General features: G+C 41.1%; 1 protein-coding gene across 2 annotated transcripts; it reads right to left on the reverse strand.

Moving 5' to 3' along the window:
• Window positions 1-2,600: 2,600 nt before the first annotated feature.
• On the reverse strand, window positions 2,601-13,148 carry LOC117708416 (cytochrome P450 4A14-like). Of its 2 annotated transcripts, XM_076934419.1 has the most exons (13): window positions 12,905-13,148; window positions 11,928-12,060; window positions 10,823-10,867; window positions 10,231-10,358; window positions 9,136-9,260; window positions 8,613-8,773; window positions 8,096-8,202; window positions 7,819-8,009; window positions 7,594-7,727; window positions 6,783-6,847; window positions 6,322-6,398; window positions 5,074-5,200; window positions 4,478-4,645 (listed from the first exon to the last, which is right to left on the reverse strand). In XM_076934419.1, exons 1-13 carry the CDS (start codon window positions 13,097-13,099, stop codon window positions 4,613-4,615), a joined length of 1,521 nt encoding a protein of 506 aa, XP_076790534.1. In that variant the 5' UTR covers window positions 13,100-13,148; the 3' UTR covers window positions 4,478-4,612. The 2 variants fall into 2 exon arrangements, with proteins under 2 accessions (XP_076790533.1, XP_076790534.1); XM_076934418.1 differs by lacking the exon at window positions 5,074-5,200 and having other exon boundaries at window positions 2,601-4,645.
• Window positions 13,149-19,277: the final 6,129 nt, after the last annotated feature.

Here is a 19,277-nt window from a genome sequence, read left to right on the forward strand (position 1 = left end):
CACAAGATCCATGGAACCTGCAATAATCTCCAGCCTCCCACCTAAACAGGCTGATCCAGTCTCAGCTGTCACATCTGTCCCCACTGATAGCAGCCAGTTCAACATCTGGCATCTTATCATTTGGGTCCTTGGGATCTATTCTTTTCCAAGACAGCCTGCTGCAAATCACATGCAATTTCCTGGGTCTATCTTTCTCAAAGATGTCAGTGCCCCCTGGTGGCTGGTTAGTGTTGGAGACACACTCAAGACTCCTAACTCAAGTAGCTCAACTAGTTAGCAGCAACGTTGGAAATTTCTGACTACTAAACATTCGCTACTGAAAAATAGCCATCATTCCAACCTTAAAATACTGTATATTCAAAATACATTATTCACTTTGCAAATTATTAGTGGTGGATAATTTGTGTAACATATATTGTTTCTCTCTAGTATTCTTTGTATTGAACACTATGGCCAGAAGGATAATAAATTGTAAAATAGTTTCCTACTTATATTTTACTACACACTTAAACATGCTTAAAATTCTTTGTATTTATTGCTATGACATTGGTACATAATTCTAATCATTGGCTTGAAAATCATTATGCTAGTTTAAATGGAAAAACATAGTCATCTATGTGAACTGCTGTCTAGTGAAGCTTTTAGAATTGACATTTGTTTCTTAAAACTACTTATTGTGCAAATGAAACATAACAATTCATCTCACAACCTTATCCTCTGTGTTAATTTTTTTATATCTTCTGTATTCTACCTTTTTCTTTCTTTTTTTGTTTTTGTTTTTGTTTTTTGTTTTTTGTTTTTGTTTTTTGAGACAGGGTTTCTCTGTGTAGCCCTGGCTGTCCTGGAACTCACTCTGTAGACCAGGCTGGCCTCGAACTCAGAAATCCACCTGCCTCTGCCTCCCAAGTGCTGGGATTAAAGGCGTGCACCACCACTGCCCGGCTCTACCTTTTTTCTAACATAATATTTTTATTGATTATGTGGATATTTCACATAATGTACTTGATCAAATTCACTTTCTAGTCCTCCCAGGTCCACCCTGGAACCCTTGTGACCCTCCCCCGTCCAAAGTCTAAATCACAAAACTGAGCCACTAAAATATTCAAACCAAATAAGACTCAGTTAAGATCCAAAAAGCTCTTTCCTTTCACTAGTCCACCAACCAACACTCAAGGGTCAGAGAAGTAGGGGAAAACTCCAGGCAGGTGAGCATTCTCCGGCATCAAGTTGTGGGTAGTTCCCAGATGTGACTAGTTTACCCAATAGCTTAACAAAACTGTGTTGGAGCCTCCTGTATCTTAACAGAAACTAAGAAATACATTTGGAATACCAATAGATTTCAGGAAGTTAGTAAGGTGCCATGGGAGAGTTTCAAGGAAAGGGAGAAAGTAGTGGTATAAAGTATTGAAGGGGGTTAATGGAGCAAGAAGGGTTAAATTTCAGTGCAATGGGAAGACAGGGAAAAGGACAGGATACAGGGAGGACTATATAACAATTCAAACATTTCAAAAAAGGCATACGGAAACCAATCTACTACTGTAGAACACACACACACACACACACACACATCTATAGGAAGAGTTACAATGCAATTACTATATTGTAGACATAAAATTTTTGCAACCTACTTTTATAAGGATTCAATCTCTCCTCTAGTCCACCACCCAGCAGGGGTAGTAGAAGAGAAAAGTTATTAGGATGCGGGGAAATAGATCTGTTCAGCAATAATTTTTTTTTGGATGCGCTTGATCTTCTTTGGCAGCAGTTCAGTCCTATAGCAAACACCAAATACGATTCAGCAACCACAGACCAGTCCTCTAAACAGGCAGATATCAGGCATGAACCAGCAACTATGGTCTAGTCCTTTCAGCAATCAGACATGAGGCAGCTGTAGTTCAATCCTGAAGAAACTGCCAGGCTCACCAACCAGCTGAAGGTGAGACTGCAGAAGCTTCGAGCTGCTGCAGGAATTTCCTGAGCAGTTCTTGGATGAGATTCTCTCAATGACACCATTACCACAAGTTGAGCTCAACAACACTATGTAAGGCAAACCAATACATGTGTGTCTTTAGTGAAGAATAGTGAGGTGGAACAAACCAAACCAATGCTCAGTGCTCATCTCCCACTGTCTGTGGGGTCATATTTATACTCCATCATGGGTCCTTTCACGTGTTTGCTATATCAAAACATCCTTTCACCTGCTTCAGGAAAACATTCTTTCCCATGCCTGCTCTGGTTAGACATTCTTTCACCTCTGTGCCCCAGTAAAGCATCATTTGATACAACTAGCTTTCCAAAGAAACTAGAAGTTTCCACTCTACCATATAATGGAAGAACAACACTCCCTCCAAATAATACAGTCTAGCAAATAAAAATCTCAAAGCCAAGAAGGCTTACCTCTTTTGGATTTGTTGGCCAATGAGGTCCCAGAGACCCCAAAATATTACATTACCTTCTAAAACTTGATGGTAAGACCCTATAGTTGAAGACATCACATACTTAAATCACAGAACATGGGTAGTTCAAGCTGGTATTCTCCCCTGTTCCGCGCACCTCCCGTGTCCCCTTTCGCCCATGGAAGAGAGACACAAGAGGCAGAATTCGGGTATTACCACAGCGAGGCTTTAATCTTGTATCAGCAGAAGTGAAGACCGCGGAAGGAAGAAACCTAGGGAATGGCACTGCTATTTATGCCCTAGAGTGGTGTGTGTTCACTTCTGATTGGCTGTTCACTCATCACCCAATATTACGCCTCAGGATTGGCCAGTGACTTTGGCGCGCTTTTTTGCCTTTGCACCTGCGCAGTTAGTTGTTTACTAGTGGGGAGGACACGATGTCCGACTCATCTTGGAATGGCAGATGTATCACCGCTAACCGTGGCTTCCTACACTCTCCAAAGCATTGTTCCTTCTGACTAGCTTTCATAGTGCTAAAATGTTCTATATATGGTACCAGAGGATAAAAGTAGACACTTGTGACCTACAACCATGACTGGTCTGGTGATATACCCACTGGTTCAGTAGCAGCACAAATATCATGGTAGTAACCAATCCATTCTTGTTTAAATTTGAGTTCCATTCCATAATATAAAACTCATATCTGTCATGATTGTTGTTTGAGTGAAGAACTTGTGATTAGAAAAGAGAACTTCCTTCCTACTATTACTCTAACTAGACATAGTATTAAAATGGCTCCCAATGAGTTATTGTTAAACCTGTAGATTAACACACCTTTTAATGCTCAGCAGAGAATCTTCTATTTGCAATAGATGACAATTAACACAGAGACCTACAAACACCCAAGATGCAGAAAATAAGAGACTGCAGAATGCTCTGCTCTAAATGGGACATCTATATGATATCCTCTTCTTCCATGTCTCAGACTACTGTGGGAGTTGGAAAGGAAAGATTCTAAGACCCATAGTTCCTGTTACAATGTCCTCCGAACACAACAGGACAGGTGCCCATATGAACTCAGTGACTGGACAGTATGCAGAAGTGCTGTATAAGCTCAAGCCAGACCATATGCTAGCATGGTAAGGGGAGGTAGACATGACGTACCATCCCTAGCTGAGGAGCTATTGACAATGGATAGCTGCTGGGAAAGTGAGAGTGAGTTTTCTTTAAGAATGTTGTCTATGATAAGATGACCACAAGCAAAGGAATTGCAACAGAATTCAGAGAAAGCTATTGGAACTAAAAAGAAACGTTAATAACTTTTCAATGTGATAGCACCTTATAAGATCATTTGTGTTTTTTAATATCAGCTAGTACCAACTAGAAAAATACAATAAAACCATAATATTTTTCTGTTTTAAAAAAAGGGAAAGAAAATTGGTAATGAAAATTTATTTAGAGTTAGTTCAAAACAAGATGGATGCTATTGGTTTCCCTTCATCTTTTTTTTTTTTCCTAGAAAATTTCATGGAAAAAAAATGAAGCAAACCCCAGGAAATCTACATATGTTAATTTAACCACAAAATAAGGTATCAGAACTGTGTGAAATCACCTCTTGTGAGTCAAGTTCTTCTTCTAGGTGGCACTAAGAACATTAGCTTTATTTTACTACGTGTGGGATTTCTAGGAACATATTAACTCCTTTGGGTCCCTTGATTGAATAATCTGAAAATCACAAGGAGGGATACAGGTGTCTCCCTTTAGTATCTTTGCATTCATGGGGCCGATGCTTATAAAAACCAAACTTCCTGGAGGACAGGCAGCTGTTCAGGGGTTATGTGGCCAGTCAGAGAGAAGGCAGACAGGCACACACACACAAGCTGGGAAAGAATATGGAGGAGCGTTAGAGAAAGAAGAATAAGAGAGAATGGGCAGGCGATATTACAGACAGCAGAGGAGAAGGGGCACAGGGTTCAGAGAGAAAGCAAAGTAAGTACAGACAAGTCGGGAACAAACGCAGGTGGCAAGCAAAAGTACTTCAGGAAGCAGGCCTCTACAGCTGTCCTACTCTCCACCAGTGTTATTTTAGCTTCTTGAGATGCAGATAGATGCCATTCTTGGACTTTAGCACCGTTCTTGACACGAGGACTGGGACCCTGGTGGGATCGGGCAGCAGCTCAAATCGGAGCAGGGTCAGGGCCACAGCCACCTTCAGCTCATTCATGGCGAACTGTTTCCCGATACAGTTTCTAGGACAGGCAGACATAGTAAAGTGAGCTTTGGCCTCACACCTGTTCTTAGTTCATCAAGCATTGGCCAATAAGCCCCATCCAGAGTGGGGCATAGGGTCTTGCTTCATGGTCCCAGCCTAATCCTGATTTTGACAAAGCCTTTCATTCTTCCAGGACTAGCTCTACCCTAGTTCTGCTCTCAGACACATGGAATGTCATTTGAATAGTGTCAACAATGTGGGGCATAGAGTCTTAGCATATGAGTCCTTTAATGACCTAACGGTTAGCCAATTCCCTTCACAAATCATTTCTGGATCTTTAGCCTGGACTCCACCATTCCATACAATATAAGAAGGGGTGGATCATGTTCCTGGAATTTATAATCTATATATAAAAATACAGATGATTTCAGGATGAAAGTTACACATCAGTGAAGAAGTACAAACCTCATCTTGGTGTTCTGCATTCACAGAATGGGAAGGGCTTCCCTTCAGTCTTTCAAACCATCTGTACAGCATCTGTAGCCATGCAACCTCACTCCAGAAAGGTAGTCTCCTCCCATCCAGTGGCTGCCTTGTGTTTTTAAAAATTTAATGTTTTTATTTTTTAAGCTGGTTAAGATGAAATTCTTAGTCCTGGATTAAGGTTAACCTTAAAATATTCCTTCCAGTGAAATGCCATGCATCTAACCTACTCTGTGTAAGCTGATTCAGCTTCAGAATTGCTGTATTAAAATAACATATTTTGTATTCATTAATTATGAGGTTTTGGCCAGGATGAGTCTTGCAGTCTGTGGATTTTCACAGCGACCCTTTGCTCACTCAGCAGTTTGCCGTTGTACATGCTTGCACCACACAGAGGGATTTCCTCAGGGGCAGTTTAATGTCTTCGTTCCTGTTTGCTACCACATTCTTAGGCAGACCAGGCCTGTTTGTTAAGTCCCTTCCCTCATGCATAATTTTTCAAACAGGAAAATTGTATACAAAATGCCAAAATTTTTATACTCAATGAAATTTTGGTGAAGCTAAAAGCCACAAATATGGTGTCCAACATACAATGATCTGTAAACTGTCACAGATATGACTTTAGGAAAAGGACCAGCAAAGTATCTGGATTTTCAATATTTTGAAATATAGCATATTACCTAATATATCACATTACAATATTAAATACATACATTTTATATTTTATATGTTATATATATTTATACCTATCTCTCTCTCTCTCTCTCTCTCTCTCTCTCTCTCTATATATATATATATATATATATATATATATATATATACACACACACACACACACACTCATAAATTCATTGTAGTATGCAGCTATTAAATTAAGTGAAAAGATATGGTGGGCTATAATAAGAATTTGGGGAAAGGAGTCCTTCCAATCAAGATTTCTGACAATAGAAAAGAATGTTTTAAGGTTAATTTATGTAAAATTCTGAAAATGTGATATTGAAGAATTGGGGAAATAAGAAAATATATTAATGTTTGACACATGTTTTTCAGTGGCCACTGAGAAGTGAGTTAAAAATCAGTGATCTGTGCACTAAAATACCTTTTTTCTTTTTGGAACCAACAAACATACCCCATCAACAGCCATGTAAATAGGCATCAGAGAGCCCTAAGGGATTGGAAATATCAAATGCTGACATATGCCAGTCATGTCCCCTAACCCAGAGTCTTTACCTTGCTCCTGCTGAGAAGGGTAGGAAGGCATGGGTGTGCCGGGGGGCATCAGGTGCAAATCTAGAAGGGTCAAACACCTGCAAAAAGAACATGAGGACCAGGATGGATGGGAGTCAAGCCTGTTCCCAATACATAAAGGGGAAGAATTCCTAGATCAGTAAGTGGAAGACCAGGCACTGGAGAGTTGGCTCAGTGGTCATGAGCACTTTCAAAGGTCATAAGTTCAATTCCCAGCAACCATATGGTGGCTCACAACCATCTGGGATGGGGTCCAATGCCCTCTTCTAGTGTCTTAGGTGAGCGATGGTGTACTCACAGACATAATATAAAGAAAGAGAGAAAGAAAGGAAGAAGGAAAGAAAGAAAGAAAGAAAGAAAGGAAGAAAGGAAGGAAGGAAGGAAGGAAGAGAGAAAGAGAAAGAAGGAAAGTGGGAAACCTTCTCTTCCCAATGTTGTCATACCTCTGGGTTTGGCCACAATCTTGGGTTATGGTGAAGGCCATAAAAGGAGAGAGTTACTAAGGATCCTGTGGGGGTAGAAAGGACATAAATGGGAGGGTAATTATGTCGAAGATGTAGGGGCAATGAGGGACACACATACACAAATGTTTTTCATATTTGAGTCACCACTGAGCAAAATAATCTTATTGGAGATGGAGAGCTGAGTAAAGAATCCATTAAAAAATAGCAACGACACATCAATCATGAATCAAGAGTGTCCTGCTTACGATAAGCGTATAAATGAAAATACATCATCAGTCTTCCATCAGTTTCTGTGACTGTATGTTAGCTCACATAACACTCAGAAGACCCCAGCCCAGTGAGTTAGTTAATTTGTGTTTCACTACCAGAATAGGAAACTCAGATCTTACCATTCTCTCTTCTATCAAATTAGAGGTTTTGGAGGGACTGGGATATACTTAACACACAGCATGAAGATCTCTTATCTCTCTCATTTGCAGTCACTCACAGACAAAACTTTATCTCTACAAGGGCTGGTCTCAGTCCTTTTCAGCCCACTTTTTTTTTTTAAGTCATGGAAATTTCAGGGCTGAGAACGACATTTAACTAGAGGGTAGCATTTATTTCTGAAAACATTGCTGAAGAAAGTATTATCACTATCAGGGAAAGTATTATTACTATCAGGGATTTTATAGCATTATTCCAACTTCAAAGAAAAATCCATCATACTGAGGAACGAGAGAGACCTAGTGAAGTTGAGAACAACAGAAACACATGAGTGCTTGGGTGAAGGGGTCTGGAAAGCTCATACCTTTGGGTAAGGAGCGTCCATCTGGGAAGGTGACTGGTGTGCTGAGCTCTTTGCCTACAGCTGGTACTGGTGGGTAGAGCCTCAGGGCCTCCTTGATGCACATGGTGGTATAGGGCATCTGGTCCAGGTGGTCCCTGAAATAAAGCCCATATGGAAGAGTCACACAGAGCTGGGAATACAATCTGTAAGAAGACAAGGTTCTCTTTCATCCTGAATTGTTCTCACCATGTGACAGAGGTTCCATCACCCAGTATTCTCTGGACCTCCTCTCTGCATCTCTGTTGGTGCTCAGGGTGGGTGGCCAGAGCATAGAAAATCCAGGAGATTCCACTGGCTGTGGTGTCATGACCCTCAAACATGAATGTGTCCACCTCAGCACGCAGGTCCTCATCAGACAAGCTCTTCCCATCCTCTGTCTGGATGAAGGTACAGCTGAGAAAGCAGAGTTTTTTTCCTTCTCTTGTGCATCTGGACGAAACTTCAGCCCCATATTTCTACTTACTTGGGCAAATAAGAGGATATCCAAGAAATCCAAGCGTCTCTTCTTCCTGATCTTCTCTAGCTCTTCCTCATTCTGCAGCTGAGCCTTCCTCATACAGATCACCTTTTCTGTTCAAGCACAACAGTTATCAGACAAAGGTAAGGTAAATGTTAGTGCTATGTGAGTATTCTTGACTCTACAATCTTTGTGTCTACCAGAGTTCAGGATACACGTAAGCATGACTATGAGGGTCAGGGTTAAAAGCCTAGTGTCATATTATGTAAGCCATGTCTCTATTTGGATTCACAGCCTACAGAAACCATAGTTAACATGGTCCCATGGGTCTCACACAGCATCAATAATGTAATGACATGGGTAATCCCTGGATAGCACTTAATGCTAATCCAATAACTTCCCAAATTATACTAAAGTAGCTGGTCCTACAGAGGGATTTATTGAACTGAACCTAAGAGACATGATCACGTATTTGGGATGAGCCTGATAAAGGAAGAGAGATTAGCATGTGGGAGAACAGAACCTGTGTGTTTATGAGCAATCTGACAGGCACTGTGGAATGAGCGGCCGTTGGAGGACAGACTGTAGATGGTATTACTTTGGTGAAAGCCATTTCTCATTCTCAAGTAAATCAGGTGAGTCAGGTCTTCAACAGCCTTAATGTAGGATCTGGAATTTCTGTAACTAAAAGGCACAAATTAGTATTGGTGACAATGTCTGTCTGATTCACAGGCAGTAAATTATCTGTAGATATTTTCTCATTTTTCAACTGAGGTACATAACTGAAGTATAGCACACTTATGTCCTAGAGCAACTTTGATTCTTAAGCTTTTAAAGACAGGTGGCTACGCTTCTGCACTTGCTATGGTTCTCATGGGTGCTTAGTCTGGATTGCATCTGGTTTGGAGTTTAATAAGGCCAGAGCTGGGTCAGAACCTTGCTTTTTGGTGGCTATAAGCATCTGACCTGCCCCATACCCTGCCTTTATGTAAGTTCACAATGACTGGTGACATCAAGAATCCTTCAGCTCAATGGTTGTTACTCACTCCTCCAACTGGGCACTACCCTGGTAACTGAAAGCACACTTCATGATTGTCTCCATGGTCATCAAGGAGATGTCTTGATGGATCTCCAGAGGGAAGTCTTGTCCCTCAAGCTGCTCCCATTTGTCCTGTAGTAAGAATGGAGAATTATCTGATTTTTTTTTTACTGAATACCTGTAGTAAATAGACTGTAATCTTTCTCTGAGTCTACAGGTGATGTGATCAGAGTCTCCTACCTTGGAGATCAGGGAAAACAGAGCAGGAAGCAAACTTTTATAATCTGATATCTGTTTACCACAAAAATCAACACAATTGAATATATCTTTTCATGACATCAGATCATGTTTTTCACATTTTTTTAAAAGTAATTGTGATTTTTCAGTGGATGAAAAAGGCCTGTGTTACCCTTCAGTTTTCTGATGGATAAACTAGACTCATAGACCCAGAAGAAACACATATATGAAAAAAATGTGAGAATGGAAGAAAGCCTGCTGGCTGCCATGAATATGCCTCATCAATACTATCACAGATTTAATCTTTCTCACTCATCAAAACTGTATTAGGCACGGTGAAGTCACAAATCAGAGTCCAGTGGATGGTGATGGTGTGGCATGTTTAGGTATAAAGATGTTGACCTTGAGTTACTCACAATGTCTACAAAGCTTGATTTTGTGGCATTCTTAGAATTTCCTTCTTACAATGAAGCTAACATTTCTCACTATGGAACTTATAGCCATGCTGTCTGTTGGGATTCCATGGTGATGATGGCTTTTGCTTATAATCACGTGGTGCTCTCTGTCTTGGAAAATGATTCCAGTATGGCTTGATTCTGAATATGGTGACATCTCTGTTTATCCAGATTGGGGAAACTCACTAATGCAGTAATGGCATGGGTACTATTCCATGTGAATGTATGTAATAGGTATGGTTGGGACAATGAGTGTTGAATCATATGCACCTTGAGAGAGGAGGGATAGAAGGGAGAGAAACAGAATGAAAAGGTACAGAAGAGAGGGAGTGATAGCTAGCTAGAAGACAAGTTGATAGATAGGTAGATAGATAGACAGATGAATAAATGACAGACAGACAGACACTCACTAGCATCACATGGACAGAGTCCACCATGATTCCTACATAATGCTTAAGGATGTCATAGTGGAAGGCTGGAGTTAACATTTGCCGGTGCTGGAGCCACTTCTTCCCATTCAACAGGAGCAAACCATAGCCTGGGCCAGAGATATGAATACATATTTATTGAAGAAAGAGAGACTTATAGATCCTTTCGACAATTTGGAAGGAACTATGGTTTGAAAAATGCAAAACAGTTCTGGGGAAAGTAGAATTTCTTAGACAATGGCATAAATGACAGTGCATTTCAGAAATAGAAATCTTACAGCTAGACTGGTATGATTGCTGGGGTTATGAGAGCTGTGAGATAAGGGTTGAAAAAAAAAATCATGAAGAGCAGAAGTACTAGTTGGAAGTTCAGAGGAACAACATACCAAAAGCTAAGGTTCAGGCAGGCTCAGCATTAGGTAGGAATGAGAGTCTGGCTGGAAAAAGAGAAATAAGACTTGATTTAAGGAGAGATCATAGCACAGGCTACAAGTATCTGCTACCCTATGATCAGAGGCAACAATTGGGAAAGCTAAGTGGGTAGTGTTCTCAGTCCCAGTTTAAGCATACGTACCAATCCAGGGAGCATAGAAACTGTAGGAGCGTGTAACTTTTGGATCTGTAAGAGAAGAAAGGTATGAACAGCTTCCTGGAGACAAGTAAAACAGCCCAAACAAGATGTTTTTCAGACTGTATCATGTTATAAACTCTTGATGACTTTCAGTGGCCATTTCTATACCCCTAGTTCTCTTCCTTTTCTATAGCAGTTCTCATAGTTGGGCCCAAAAGACAGGCTTCATTGCACCAGAACTAAGTGTTGGGGACCGCACTAGCCCCAAGTTGGAACGGCCAAAATAAATGTTGCAGCCCAGGCAAAATGTTGAGGCCTGGGCCGACCCACGTTTGGGCGGCCACTGTATCCCGGCCCAAGCTGCCGCTCCGGTCTTCAGGTCGGGGGTTCAGCAAGAGCGAGGGTGAGGCCAGATTTTACCTAATGTCTGATGTGTATGAATCTCTCTCTCTCGTCTCCCTAATGTCTTCTCTCTGCTGTGTCTCCCTAATGTCTGAATCCTACTGTCTGCCTCTGCATTTTATATGTCTTACTTCTAAGCCACGCCTCTAAGTTACACCTTTAATCATGCCCTTAGGTCTTGTATCTAACTCTGATCTCTATACTTCTAAATCATACTCTTAAATTACACACCTTTAATCTCACACACCTTTAATCTCAAGGTATCTAAACCAAGATTATCCGAGTGTTCTCAGCTGTTGTAGGCTATTGTAATCCAAGTCTCATGTCAGGGTATATGGCTCAAGATGGCTGCAAAGCTGATAGCCGCTTTCTGCTAAAAGTCGGCCCCCAACAACTAGGTGTTTCAGTCACTATGATGTTCACTAAGAAACACAAGTCATGTTTTCAAAGCCAAAGTGTGAGAAAACCTTGATGGTTCTGTAGTTAGTTGTGGCTTTGTAATTTTAAGACCCCAAGAAATCAACAATTACAGCTTTAAAAGCTAGGTGTTCATGCATACGTGGGTGTTACCAAGGAGAATGAGTAGTAGTCGTACTTAAAAATGGATGACTGAAATGACATTGCTTTCTAGGATGTCACAGACCCAGGTTATGTACCCTGGTTGTGACGCCTCTCTACTGAAGCTACAATGCTATTGCACTCTCACCTGATCGCCCCAGTATCACCTTCATGTAGTCAGGGTCATAGATCACGAGATGTGCATGGTTCCCCCAGAACCACTTTACACAGGTGTTTGGGAATTTCTCTACCCATAAAAGTATCTGCTGGAGGTCCTGGTCCTTTGGGAACAGACACAAAAAAGAGAAGTATTGTTTAAAACAATCATGAAGCTATTGCTTTGTATGGAAGGAGAAAGGAAGGACTTTCACAGGGACAACTTTGAATTTTTCAGCAGAAGATAGGGTTCAGGCCAGCTTGATGAGCCACTTGTTTATCACCCAGACCCTTGCTGTGTCTGGGAATTATTTTCTTTTGATGTCACAGCCTTGGACAGAACTCTCCTCCTCAGAGGAGATAATTGGAGTAAGATCTTCATCTCTTGGTAAGATCTCTACATACTCTTTCTATTCTTAAGTCTGGTCAGTGCACAAGTCTTGCTGAGTGCCTGTCCATACAGACACTTAGCAAACAGCATTGTACATCACAGCTGGAGATTGAAGGGGACAGTGATGCTCATCCCCATTCTTCAGGAAGCTCCTTGTGGTCATTTTTCATAATTCCGTATGTAAATGCCCTGGTGTAAAGAGAATACTGTTCTTGGCTGCTAGGAGATCATGGTACTGGGTGTAGACAATAAAGCAGAGTTAAATCAATCCTGGTTAATAGGGTGGTGCTCACATTAGTCCTCCCAGGAATGCCCTTCCTCTCACTTGTATGTAGGATTGTCCCTCCAAGTCATCACTTCTATAAATGCCCTTAGATTCCAGAAAACAAATCTACTTGTATCCTTTAACAGACACCATCCCTCCAGAAGTAAGGCAGGCCCTATATTTTTATTCCTTGGCATATTGGAGATCTTTGTATTGACAAGAGATAGTCCCCAGCAAGAAGCTGTGCACTTATCCCCAATGAGTAGTCCCCAGAGATCACATGGTCATCATATAACAGGTTGTATCTTCTTACCTTTAAGGTGTTTCCAAAAAGCCAGTGGGAGGGAGGTGATGGGAACTGCTGGAAGGACTTGATGAGCCATTGTCTGTGCAGGTAGTATTGGGCTGCTGTGAACAGCAGCAGCAGTAGGCTAAGCAAAGAGACCACTTGGAGGAGTCCAGAGATGCCAAACACATTTGTGATATGGCTGAGCTCAAAGATAGCCATAATAAAAGGGCCTACAGATCACTGACTGTTGCTGAATTCCTTGAACACTCACATTTAAGTATGGTGTAGTCTGTCCTACCTCTCTGTGGGAGGGGAAAAGAAGAGGACAAACCTTGGCCTCAGGGTTCAAAGATGATTGATTAACCAGAAAGATCTACTTTGTCAGACAGTGAATTCAAAGTTGTTAAATATGATCTTGGGGCTCGCCAGACCACATTTTCCTACAGTGTCACGGTTATGAGCAGGTACCTTGCAGTACATGTCTGTGGGTCTGTGAGCTCTCTGTAGGTTTCTAGGCTTCAGAAACAAAATGCTCAACTTCTCATGATGAGACATCTCTGTTCATCCATGTTAGCTTGGCCCTCAGAGCTGATTTTGGGATTTCTACTAAGGTCTATATGCTGCCCAATCAGTACAATTTGAAGGGGCTGTGTCCACATCTCCCAGTATCCTCCAAGTCACACAGTAGCCAGGTTCATTCCTTACCACCCCAGAGTTCAAGATTTGCTTTTCTTCTTCTTTTCAACAGCCTTTACTGTTTATTCAGTTATGTATTGGTCATATGTATAATCATGAGTGTGTGTATGGGTGAGGCATGCTCGTGTGAGTGTTAGTACCAAGGGAGGTCAACAGTGTCAGATCCTCTGGAGCTAAAGCTATGGGTTCTCTGTAAGAGCAGTAAGACTCTTAACTACCAAGACATATTACCATTTCCTCAAATGGACATTTTTTTTTCACTTTTCTGGGTGTTTTCAAAATCTTTTCATTTCCCTTTGGACTTACCACACTCTCTGTGTGAAAAAAAAATCTTGTGTTTCTCTTACTGCTCTCTGTCTTATCTGAGACCTTGTAAAGCTTTAGCAGCTGACATTGGGAGTACTCATGTGTATAATATTGGATTACTAGTGTGTCTCTGAAGATGATGGAACCTTCCTTAGGAGTCAGGGTTCCAGAAATGTGAAGGTGACCAAACCAACTGAAACCAGTGATGTTTGAGTTCTTGTGTCTCAAATTGGGGGAATCAAATTTATAGGCCATAGAGGATGAGCTTTATGGCATTTGTAAAATATTTTCATTCTTATTTTTTATATTTGTAATGAGTTTAAAGGAGAGGAAGAGAGAGAGAGGGAAGAGAGAGAAGAGAGAGAGAGAGAGAGAGAGAGGTAGCTTCCATATAGGAGGAGGATTACTATCAAGCAGTAATCTCAGATGTTTCTTTTTAAAGAATTTATGCCAAAAACCAAGGAGGTAGAGAGGAGGCTGAGGCCAACCAAGGGTCTTAGTTCTTGTTACACAATCACAAACAGCCACAAGCAGATAATACAAGGAGATAATAATGAAAAAAGAGCCAAAGCTCTTTTTCCTTGCCTCCATCAAGAGATTCACATCCTAATTTTACCAATGCCTAATAGGTGTAGTTGTTTGTTTGTTGCCATGACTTCAGGGATGAAAGTGAATAAGTTGGTGTGTCCAAGTGAGTATAGTCATTGAGAGCCTGAGTTTTCATTGGATTCATATATTCATATAATATTTCCCCTGGGACTTTCTATCATGACCCATGGCTTCTGGAGAATAGGTTAGTCAGCTTAGAAGGTTCAGGGTCCAGGTCAGTCTCACTATACAAGTAGTTAGCAATTACCTTCTCTGTGCTTCACTGACTTCTTTAACTGGGTGAGATATTTAATTGTACATTTAGTAATCATCCATCATGAACTTAGTCATTAATTAATTCCAGAATTACTTCTTGAGCTCTAAGTTGGTAAATTCTGAGAAAGATTCATATTAGAGTTTTCATGGAAGAATGAACTGTCCAGCCAGGATGAGTAAGGCAAAAACAGAAAAAAAACAAAAACAAAAACAAAAAGGCCCCGAAAGGTTACTGGCTCACCAACCAGCCAATTCTAAGTCGGGTCCCAACAGTTCATGGAGATTATATGTAGAAGATAAGAAGTGGAGGTGGTTTTGTTCCTGGGATCCTTAACTTCACTTTAAAATAAAGAGCAGCTGTTTTCCTTCAGAGAATTTTCAATTTTCAGACTTCAGACAGGAGGACATCAAAGATATTTGAAGAAGAATCATTCAGAAGCCAGCTCTTCCCCTCCTAATCTGAGCCCCCCACCATCTCAATATGACCTTTAACATCCTCCTTCTTTGCAGTCTACTAAAGCTGTAATATACTAATCATCATATCATCCCTTTTTTCTTTCTTCTTTGAATCATGAGTTCTGGCAAAACCAAGAACAGAAGGGATATGCAGCTATTTACAATCTGTGCCTCTACTCTCTCTCCCTGCTCTGTGGTTGTTTTCTATTGATGAATGGGCAATAAGGCATGGTACACACATAATGAAACTTTATTCAGTTGTGAAGAAAAATGAAATTTGCAGAGAAACTGTAGAACTAAAAATAGATGTGACTGAGGGATAAACAAGGCCCAAAAGAACAAATGTTGCTGGATTTCATATACAGATTGTCTCGGCACCTCTTTAGGTCTCACTTGCTTAATGTAGAGTATTGTTTTGGAAGCCAGGAAAGCAGGAAGGGCATTCATTCAGGAAGCAGGGATAACCAAACATAGGTAAAATAAGAGTAACCAAGGATAAGACTATGAGTTGTAAGGCTCAAGCAGGGAGAAGAAGATAGGATGAGTGGGAAAATGAGAGTGAAGGAAGAGAGTGAGGATGACAGGGATGAGGGAGAATGAACAAGTGGCCTGATCAGGACCAGCTTGAGAAGGGACCTGAGAAAAGCAGGAATGGGAACTGATTCAATAATGACTCAGAGTGAGTGGTAGATACAAGCTGTCAGTTCAGGTACTCTCTCTGTTCCCTGAAGATTCTCATCATTTTTCCTTATTCTCTTTCCTTCTTTCTTCCTTGTCATTTTTTTGTCTTTCATCCTCTAATCATTCTTTTTCCTTCTCCCATCTCAGGGATTAGCCTTCTCCCAGCCAGAGAGTATGAACCCAGTCTTTTATTGACTAATGTTACACCATCAGCTTTTATTATTAATAATAATTTTAGAAGTTTTATAATTTATGTAAATTCTATGAATTCTGGATCATTAGTTCCAACCTTTGCTTCCTTAAAACAGAAACTAAACAGAAAGCAAAAGCACATTTCCTCATAGGTTTACACAGCCTGTTCTTCATGGGTGGCTGGGCACAGCTCTTGTCATTTCCTGCTACAGCAGTCCTTAATAACTACTTTCTAGTAAGAACAGAAAGGTGACAGACTACTTAGGTTAAAATTTGTAGGAAGCTGGGGTTAGTGGTGATACATCCACCATTCCAAGATGACTCGGACATCGTGTCCTCCCCACTAGTAAACAACTAACTGCGCAGGTGCAAAGGCAAAAAAGCATGCCAAAGTCACTGGCCAATCCCGAGGCATAATATTGGGTGATGAGCGAACAGCCAATCAGAAGTGAACACACACCACTCTAGGGCATAAATAGCAGTGCCATTCCTGAGGGTCCTCCCTTCCTCGGTCTTCACTTCTGCTGATACAAGATTAAAGCCTCGCTGTGGTAACCACCCGAACACTGCCTCTCGTGTCTCTCTTCCATGGGCAAAAGGGGACACGGGAGGCACGTGGAACAACTGGAGCCAAAACCTGAGAGTTTCAAGGCGACGCGGAGGCCCCCAAGTTTTATGGCAGGTTAAAAGACTACAGGAACGAGGTACGCCTTTGGAAGATATGCCTGGGGTGGAAGCTTTCATTGCATTGCTTTTGTTTTTAGCTTATTTGTGTTGTGAGAAAGAGGGCCACTCTAGCATACCAGAACCAGGGCGTGTTAACCAGCATCAGGCCAAAGAGCCTGGAGAAACAGATAAGGCCAGAGAGCCTGGAGAGACAGAGTACTCAAAAGGAACAAGGGCTTCTGCAGAGCTCATTAAGCTTAAGGACCCTTCACCGGTTGGTGGAGAGAGAGTGGAGGACAAAAGGACCCTCCTTTATGGCAGAATCTTTGGGGAACCAGAGCAAGCAATGCCAGTGATAGAACAGATGATCTTTGAAAATGCCACAGCTGAATGCCGTGCAGCCATTGTCCCTCGTAGGAACAGGAGGCTACAAGATTGGCTGAGGGCCTGTTGTGGCCCGGGAAGGGGAGCTGTTTGTGCTTATTCCACAGGTAAAAACAATTCAATTTGGGCCCCTATGAGGCTGGTTTAGATCGTGAAGAAGGAAGCCAGATTGCAAGATGACGACTCTGATTCTTCTGATACTTATGTTCGATTTGGCGATAAGTATACCACTATGGGACATAGTTAGATCTTGGCCTGTTCCCTTGCCAGTACATTCAAATGCTGCAGCACTGCCTTTGTTTACAGCTATTGAGTGTTACTTGGTTGCCCTGGCCTCAGGTGCATCCACCAACAGCCTGGGTCATAAATGCTACAAGTTTTCCATTAAATTTTATACTTGGTTTTGTGGCAGCAAAACTTTATAGCATAAAGGTAATCTACTTGGTGTTGATTTTAGAAAAAAATAGATTGCTTACATAGTTAAAGTGGTTTTTTGATTTGCCTATGTTTATAGAGAAAAGATACAACACGTGTCTTCTAAGGTTTACAGTTTAAATTTAAGATTTAAAGTTAAAGTTAAAGCCAAAATGCACAATTCGGCCTAGCCAAGCCTCAGAGAACAGGCCGGAGGGAGGTTAAGCGCATTTACATTTGAATTGAGACAATGCAGACTGGGCTGCAGAAGCCCAGGTGCTAAGCATTCCCTTTTGTTCTGGGTCTTTACCACCTGGTCCTAGAAATGTGCTTACCGGAATTTGTCTCTTGTCTTCATTGTTTCTTGTGAGAAGAGGGATAAATCTAAAACCCAAAGACTTTACAACAGTCTGTGGGCTAAAAGTTATGATTATGCTGGAGAAATTAAAATTATGTCTACTTCCCTCCATGAGTATAACTGTACCTGCTGATAAAATATGGTTCAAATTGTTTTAATTCCTTTATATTCAAAGTTGTTAAAAATGAGATGCCTTGGATTCCTCTAATGTATGTAACAATTATTAGAGAATAAGGTTGGCTTTTATCCGATATTCTCATTGGACTAAAAAAGATTGGTTATTAAATTAATCCAAAATAAAGTTCAAATTTAAGATTTATACAGCCAGCCCTTGCCTAAATAGCTGTGGTACCTGAATAGTAGGTTGACAGCCCTTGTACTCCTGGGAACTATACTCTATTGCACAGGGATGGGTGTCAATTCCTCTTTACATCCCCTTAGCCCTTGCACCCAGAGGACTTGTTTCCATTGCACCTGGTAGGGTAAGGGAGAATCTTCGGGCTGTAAGCTCTTGATCGCTTATTCCCCCAAGATGGAGTTTGCTTGATCGGGCTTGAGTTCGAATCTTGATTGGTGCTGCGCTTGATAGGCAAAAGGCTGTTCCATATTAATCATTTAAACAGGGGGAGATGTAGGAAGCCATGGTTAGCGGTGCTACATCCGCCATTCCAAGATGACTCGGACATCGTGTCCTCTCCACTAGTAAACAACTAACTGCGCAGGTGCAAAGGCAAAAAAGCATGCCAAAGTCACTGGCCAATCCCGAGGCATAATATTGGGTGATGAGTGAACAGCCAATCAGAAGTGAACACACACCACTCTAGGGCATAAATAGCAGTGCCATTCCCGAGGGTCCTCCCTTCCTCGGTCTTCACTTCTGCTGATACAAGATTAAAGCCTCGCTGTGGTAACCACCCGAACACTGCCTCTCGTGTCTCTCTTCCACGGGCAAAAGGGGACATGGGAGGCACGCGGAACAAAAATTATTTCTTACAAACTTATAAAATTTATGCAAGTAAAGAGGTTAGCTGTCTCTAATATCTCTTTGGGCATTATCATCATATATAAATGGTATACATAGATATATATGATATATAATTGGTATAGATTATTGTACTATATATAGTATATGCCAATTATTGGCATCAGTTTACCTTTCTTTTCTTTTAAATTTTATCTCATGTGCATTTCAAATAATGCTGGAATAAATATTAATTCTCAAGTCTTTATTTAGCACCAGCTTTAGTTCTTTTTGGTGTCTACATGGGAGTGAGCTAACTGCCAAATGTACTATAGATTTTAGAGGAATTGTCTTGGATTCCAATTAGCAGTACCAATTTAGCTTTACCTGTAACACAAAAGAGCTCCAACTTAGCCACA

This window comes from Arvicanthis niloticus, chromosome 5 (genome assembly GCF_011762505.2).
Source record: "Arvicanthis niloticus isolate mArvNil1 chromosome 5, mArvNil1.pat.X, whole genome shotgun sequence".
NCBI lineage: Eukaryota > Metazoa > Chordata > Mammalia > Rodentia > Muridae > Arvicanthis > Arvicanthis niloticus.